The sequence below is a fragment of the Physcomitrium patens genome, chromosome 4 (genome assembly GCF_059467195.1).
Source record: "Physcomitrium patens ecotype Gransden chromosome 4, ASM5946719v1, whole genome shotgun sequence".
Taxonomy (NCBI): Eukaryota; Viridiplantae; Streptophyta; class Bryopsida; order Funariales; family Funariaceae; genus Physcomitrium; species Physcomitrium patens.
In genome coordinates this window covers 511,761-519,175 of record NC_143413.1, presented here as the reverse complement: position 1 = coordinate 519,175, position 7,415 = coordinate 511,761, and the positions used below count along the sequence as shown (strand labels likewise).

At 40.8% G+C, this 7,415-nt stretch overlaps 1 protein-coding gene across 1 annotated transcript; it reads right to left on the bottom strand.

Annotated features, from left to right (window-relative positions):
* Positions 1-219: 219 nt before the first annotated feature.
* LOC112281433 (heat shock protein 90-5, chloroplastic) lies at positions 220-6,381 on the bottom strand. Its single transcript, XM_024517947.3, has 18 exons — positions 6,177-6,381; positions 5,588-5,833; positions 5,184-5,257; positions 4,836-4,961; positions 4,540-4,633; positions 4,120-4,344; positions 3,917-4,033; positions 3,672-3,791; positions 3,430-3,534; positions 3,138-3,278; positions 2,803-2,895; positions 2,495-2,572; positions 2,016-2,270; positions 1,771-1,873; positions 1,411-1,585; positions 1,030-1,135; positions 797-886; positions 220-655 (listed from the first exon to the last, which is right to left on the bottom strand). Exons 1-18 carry the CDS (start codon positions 6,243-6,245, stop codon positions 458-460), a joined length of 2,415 nt encoding a protein of 804 aa, XP_024373715.1. The 5' UTR covers positions 6,246-6,381; the 3' UTR covers positions 220-457.
* Between the last annotated feature and the right edge of the window lie 1,034 nt (positions 6,382-7,415).

The following is a 7,415-nucleotide window of genomic DNA, read 5'->3' as shown; positions in this document are numbered from 1 at the left end:
TTTTTTTTTTTTTTTTTGTATTCATTATATATTATCCAGTTTCAGATGGTGAGTTTTAAGAAAGCAAATTAAAATGAATTTATAATAAATTCGGAAAACGACGTGAACATGAGTCTGAGAGTCAGTATGTAGCTATAAACTTCATATTGGTACTAAACCAAGTTTTAAACGCAGCTTAAACATTTGGTGGAGAGGTACTAACAACTCTTTACTAAAGCATAAATTGAAAGATTTGTGCTGATTCCTACTTTATTATGACCAATTACAGAGCATTGATTGGAATAGGAAAAATTACCATATCCTCAGATCTTATCCCATAATCCAGGGATAGAACATTCGCCGAGTGAACTACGAGGGAAATTAAAATATCTTGGGAACATTATAATCTACACTAGAACTCTTTGTCGTTGCGTCTTGTAGCCCTCCTCACCACAACATAATCTACAAAATTGATTCTCTACGACTGCCAAGGATCCCTCTCCGCGATGACTTCCGAGGCCTCGACAACCTCGGAAGGAACCTCCGATGTTGCACCTTCCTCAGACGGTGTACTCTGCTCGACACTTTCTGCTTTCTCTTCCCCTCCTTGCTTTCCAATCAAAGCCAGACCCATCATCTCATACACACGTGCTCCAAATTCAGCTGGGTTCTCTGGCTGCACATCACAAAGCCGATACTGACTCAGCCGCTGTATGAAAGCACTTAGACTTACCACGTGATCAGACACTAATATCAAAAAACGACAGTTCAAACAGCATAAGCGATAAACAAATCAAAGCCCGATGTGAGAACTTACTGTGAAACCACTGGACAGCAGAGCAGTCTCATGAAGGAGGTTAACCATCGCCTGAGCACGTGGGTTGTTAGGAGTGTCTTTGCACGCAACCTGCAGCAAATTTTGGGAGATCGAATCAACGATTAGAGGTGAATTTCACAAAAACCGCGAAGGCCCGTATGTAAAGATATAACATACAAATACATTAGTCAAAGTTGGGGAAGTAAACTAAAAGAAAGAAAATCCTAACGTACATTTAAGTCCTGAATGATAGGATGGTTGGGGTTAATTTCAAGGATACGGCGTCCCCTCATGAACTCCATTTGTGAATTGTCACCCAAGGTTTGGGCCTTCATAATCCTGAAACACAAATAACCATACAAGAAACATCATAAACTGTTCGACAGCTGCATTCTGAAGTCAAAGCGATTTCTAAAGGCGGAACGGAAGAATATCCACTTGAACCTCATCTAATCGCACATCACCCCTCAACACTACCATTCTAATGCATGATGTATACAATGCATACCTTCCAGAAAGTGTACCGAGTGATTGACTTGCAATGGTGTGAGCCCTAAATGTCTACGTCTAGCTCTGCAGTATTCAGCGAGGATTCAACGTGGGCACTTCCATACCTCTCCATATTGGCGGACCATCCGAACTTCCCGGAAACGAGCACACAGGGTGAGGAGCTGATTCGTTTGGAAACAGTGACCTTGGCAACCTTGTCTCCTAAGTTTTGCTTCATCCAGTCGCACAGCAGTCTATACTCCTTTTCAGTCTCCTTTTCCTTTTCCTCATCTACATCTCCTGCAGTACCCGAGGTCCATGACTCAGAAATTAAGTACAGTGTAAACAAATTTAACATAGTTAAGGAACATCGTGTTCAGCCGAAAATAATTTCCAACTGAGACCATACACGAATCCGAGTGTAGCGGAATATAAACAATGAAAACAATTTAAAAAAAAAAAAAAAAAAAAAAAAAATCCATTACCAAGTTCAAGGTCTTCTTTGCTGATATCTACAAACTTCTTGTCTTTGTATGATTGCAAGTTGGTAATAGCAACTTCATCGATGGGTTCCACCAAGAATAGAACCTGAAAGGCACCAGAACGCAAGCTCGTCAGTACAGAAGTGTAATGACATTGAAACATTCCAAACCTCCAATGAGATCCAGGTTTCTGAGTCAGTGATGTAAAACTGAAACAACCAACTTGCTGGGATTCACGATGAACCCACCTCCATGTCCCTTTTAACAAGCTCCTCTAGGAAAGGTGCACTTTTCGCACTCTTCAATGAGTCTGCAGCCAAGTAGTAAATTGCCTTCTGATCTTCCTTCATGCCTTCTACATATTGGTCAAGACTGATCATTTCCTCCTCTTTCTTACTAGAGTTGAATCTAAGCAATGACCCTAATCTCTTGTGGTTAGCAGTGTCTTCGATACAACCCAATTTCAAGTTCTTTCCAAAGCTCGTCCAGAACTGCTTATAATCCTGATACAAGGAAGAACGGATATCTTCAGGACCAACGTGACTTTGGAGTGATTTGAGAGACTGCAGATCCAGGACTTAATTGCGCCCATTGCATTAAGCCAAATCAAATTGAACTTGCAAAATTTACTCCAATGGATCATGCGTCTCTTTTCCAAATCTAAATCACATTCGCTAAATGCAATTCACTAAAATCGATAATTCGAATCCCAAAATCAACACGATACCTCTTGCTTCTCGCGATTTGCTATTTCCTCTATCATGTCGAAGGTCTTTCTAACAAGTCGCTTCTTCATAATACGAACCTGCGTTCCAGCAAGCAAGCCATGTTCAGCAATAAGAGATAACAGAACCGAGTGCAAAAACGGACATCCACTCGGGTTTAACTGACAGTTGATAAAGGTTCGGCTTGCACTTATTAGATCTGTACACGTTCAAGTTCCCATTCGAAGTGGCTAGCTCTAACGGACTATCATTTATTTTCAGTACACCTCAAGTAACGGGGTAAGAGTTCATGAATTATAGAAAGACTTACGATGCGGCTCTCTTGTAGAATTTCACGAGACACATTCAGAGGCAAGTCGTTGGAATCCACCACACCCTTAACAAAACCCAAGTATCTCGGAAACTGCAACACCATTCCGAAGCGTCAGAATCTACTGAGTATCCAAATATCGCTTCTAATAAGCACTCGGTTTAGTTAATATCGTGTTATCATCAGAAAAAATAAAATAAAATAAAATAAAATAAAATAAAAGCGCCACATTATTTCAGACAGTCCAAAGATTCCATAGCAATCACGAAGGTCTAATCCGATGCGATAAAGAATCAGGAGTACAATTCATGCCACATCCAATCTTGGCAGCTTACCAGCTCCCCGTCGAACTCATCTGAGATGAAAACTCTCTTCACATACAATCGAATGTTTTTGGTCTTTCCACTGACCATATCCTCCGAATTGAATGGTGCCATCCCCGGAATATACAGTAAGCTTTTGAACTCAATTTCTCCCTGCCCAACACGAAAAACGCATTGATGGATAATGAATTCATAACCGAGCAACATAAAAAATTACACCAGCAGAAATTGTCCATGTGCTAAGATCACAGAAAATTTCATTTGTCCCAAAGTATGTGACAAAATTTCAACGGCGCCCATGTACCTCAGTGCTGAAGTGAATATAGGCCTGGGGATCAATAAATTCCTTAAAAGTACTCTTGTAGAAGGTGTTGTAGTCCTCCTTTGATACCTCCTTCGAATTCCGCAACTGCGTCAAAATTTTCAGGATGAATACTCAACTAAAAATAAGGCAAATTGATTGTAAAAAGAGATTCAGTAACAGAGCTAATCTGGTCCCAGAAAAATATAACTAATTTGGAGAAAGACACATCAAATAAGACTTACCCAGATAGGCTTCGTTTCATTAACAAGCTCCCAATCCATGTACTTCTCGGTTATCTTCTTCATTTTCTTCTCCTTTAACTTGTCTTCCTCCGTGGAGTCTTCACTCTCCGTATCCTCGACCTGAGTGAGGAATAAAATACTATGAATTCAGTTACTGTGTCTTGATCATAGCTCACACTGTAATGTCGGACAAGATACTACACCAGAAATAACCTGTGCTGAGACACTTTCATGATGTGACTTACCTCTACTTCGCGGGACTTCTCCTGCCACGTGTAGATGGGGAAGGAGATGAACTGAGAGTAGTTCTTGACAAGATTCTCTATTCTAACGGGATCTGCGTACTCGAATTTCTCATCTTCCTGCGAATCCCACACAATCCATGAGAAACAGGATCTACTAAGTTAATTAACATTCAGAGCAAGGGATAGAATCTTCGAAAAACTACCTTCAGGTAGAGTGTGATGACAGTTCCACGAGGGATCATCTTCTCAGAATCCGTCTCTTCCCGGATAGTGTACGACCCACTATCAGCCTCGGCTTCCCAGACGTACTGCTTATCGGACTTGACGCTCTTGGTTGATACAACAACCTTCTGAGCAACTAAAAATGCAGAGTAGAAACCCACACCAAACTGCCCAATCAGGTTGTCATTGGTGTTTTCCTTGTTTTCCTGCAAAAAAGTTCCAGTGTTTCAATCAGATGTTGATCCAAAGAGGATTACAAATTAATGCAAGTAGTATTCTGCCATATCCGTGCGAAGAACAAGAAATGTGGTCTAAAATACTCGACTGGAACAGATATACACGAGAATTGGTACACAACTCCAGCCTAGAGAAATGTAAACTCTGCCACATAAATTACCAACCTTCATTGCCTTCATAAACTTTGCGGTACCACTTTGAGCAATTGTACCCAAACTATCCACGAGCTCTTCACGAGTCATGCCGATCCCGGTATCACTGTAAATAGGCGAGAAATTCAGGGTGACCCATCAGTCTAACTGCAACTGACGGGGAAAATCTCTAATTAATTTTTTTTCTATTCCCAACCTAACTTCTCTTGATCAAATCCCAGGTTTCTCTTACACTCTGCCATCCTACAAGCTGACCATCACCATACACAAGACATACAGTCAATCTAAAAAAAAAAATGTGTACTCACATAAGAGTAATAACTCCAGCATCCCTGTCTGCCTTGATGCGGATCTCCATATTGGGGTTGGGCTCCATAAGCGTCGGTTCTGTCACGCTGAGGAACCGCAACTTGTCCAAGGCATCACTCGCATTGCTGAAGCAACAACACGGACAAGAATATTAGGTTAGTCCAACACATTAACAACGATAATTTTTTTTAAAATACCCAGCGACCTGGTGAATCACAATTCTTAATTCCGAATTCTCCTTTTGAAGTTATGCCGGTCATTCCATTATTGGAACTCTATGTTCTGCTTTTCCAAACTAACATGAGAGCCAAACACAACAATACTACGAGGTTTATCGACTATTATACCTAACAAGCTCCCGAAGGAAGACTTCCTTGTGGCTGTAAAGGCTGTGTACAATTAAATCCATCAATCGACTGACCTGCGAGGTATCAAAAATGTTTTAGAAGAGTGAAACGAACATCAGGAAAGAAGTTCAAGACACCATATCTCAACTGCAGCATGCTTAAAATATCGTGACTACAAAATTACTACGCATTACTACGACTCTTCACGCTCCGCAATTATCACCACAGCGGAATCTGTGATTTGATAAATATTGAAAAATAGAAGAAAACAAAAGATAAATTGAAGGTATTCCTAACGACAACGGAAATTCTACTAAGAAATCTCATCAATAGCAAAGAAGACATTTATATGAGCAATCATCACAAAAAAAAATGCACTAGTAGTCATGTAGTAGAGTGATCACCTCCGCTTGATATTCGTACTTCTCCACTGGAGATTCTTTCTCAGCAACCGTTGCATCGCACCTAACGCCAGTTCGACCGGAAACGGCACCCGTGGCCACCTTTGGTCGGAAGAAGACGTTGAATTCGCAAGCCCTTCCTGAGATGGAGGCGGCAGACCTCAACACGGTTCTCTGACTGAGCAGGAAAGAGGTTCTTTTCTGCGAGAGGTTACCAATTGGAGAAGCTGAAACGGGTGAAGCTGAACTCTGCTTTGATGCAGACCAACACCAAGCCAACAAATTCAGCATTGTGGTGAATGAACTCTGCAATACTTATAAGTTTGAAGAAGAAAAGTAAAGAAAAGAAAAAGAACAGCTTCAAATTGACAGCGTCGCCTAAACTTGAAACGACACTCTCCATTGCTTCAAATCCTCAAAAATTCAAAATGCACATGAATGCCAACACTTTCCTATTGTAAATTAACAGAGTCGATTAAAACAATAGAAGTGAATATATTGAAATTTGACTACCAGTGAGTCAAAACAAGTAATCAAGCAAGCCCGAATTAAAGTGCCAAGCAATACGAGCAGTGCAGCAGAAAAAACTCACCCTATCATAGGAAGCTCGCCCAGCAGCAGCAGGTCCTCGGACAGTGGCGAACGAGGCAGCGGTCGCCATTCCTACCTCTCCCAAAACACCGAAACCTAAAACTATATTTTCAACGTCCAGCTCCCGATTCTACAACAATTGCCAGCCACTCTCCAAAGTGTAAGTAAGTAAAACACGGAGTTGCTCGGCAAGCCGATGAGCAATCAGTCCCTACGCTGGAATTTCTGGCAATTCCGTCTCCGCAATATATGTTGTAAGGTTGCAGAAATCCTGCTAAAATGAGGTGCCGGAGCAGAATTCTAGAAAACTCTATTTGCAACTGACGACGACGACAACGACGACGACGACAACCGTGATCAATGGATAAACCCTGGCTAAACCCGATCGCGGGCGCGGCACGGGTAGCCCATTGCCCGACCCGCGTGGATCCCCTCCCCCCTCTAGAAGATTCCGTAGCCCCCCCTCCCCCTCCCTGAAGCTCTGACTGCCGTCGATTCCCAGAGATAAGTGATATTGTGCCGTAGGATTCATGATGTCGGGCCGGAGCCACACACTGAATTCCGATAAACCCGTCTTTTGGGAATGGAATTAAGTGAGGGTCAAAGGGAGTGCGGTCGTAGGTGATCTCCTCCTATAACCGACTCGCTAAGTGTACACGTCAGAACCACGTCAGCGCTACAATTGTACACACAACTTCGGTCCAGCTCAGGTGCAATGAAACCCTAATTCTTGGATGATGTGTTCAGTGTTTGGTTCCTCCCTTATTGTCTCATATTTTGCATGGAATCCCCTATTTTTGTCATGTTCCCAATTTTCTTAAATTACATCTCGAATGATCTATTCTTATATTTCTAGCACCCGTTTCTCATATATTCTATAAATGTATTTTCTTGCGTTTAGTTAATGTTTGAATGTGTTGTAATTTGGCATTTGGTTCTGGAGTATGATATCAATCTCTCTTCCTACTATCAAATTTTAAAATGAGCAAGAGTTTATTTCATTTTATTTTTACTTAATTAATTTAATAAAATTAATTTTGATATTATGTGCAAAATTAAATTAAAATATACATTAACAAGATTATACTTATATGCTTATTTTGATTGATATCAATGTTATGAAGATTTTACTTTGCATAAGGTTATGATAGATCAAAAATATCAAATTATTTAATGTATAAATTTACATTCACAGGTAAATCAGGAACATTTAAACTTTCTCAGGTATTTGAAAATAATT

Coding starts and splice junctions, on each gene's coding strand:
- LOC112281433 (XM_024517947.3), bottom strand. CDS start 6,245: ATGGCGACCGCTGCCTCGTTCGCCACTGTCCGAGGACCTGCTGCTGCT. Junction 4,634..4,835: donor GCTGGAGTTATTACTCTTAT/GTGAGTACACAT, acceptor GCCTATTTACAG/TGATACCGGGATCGGCATGA. Junction 4,345..4,539: donor AGTTTATGAAGGCAATGAAG/GTTGGTAATTTA, acceptor ACTTTTTTGCAG/GAAAACAAGGAAAACACCAA.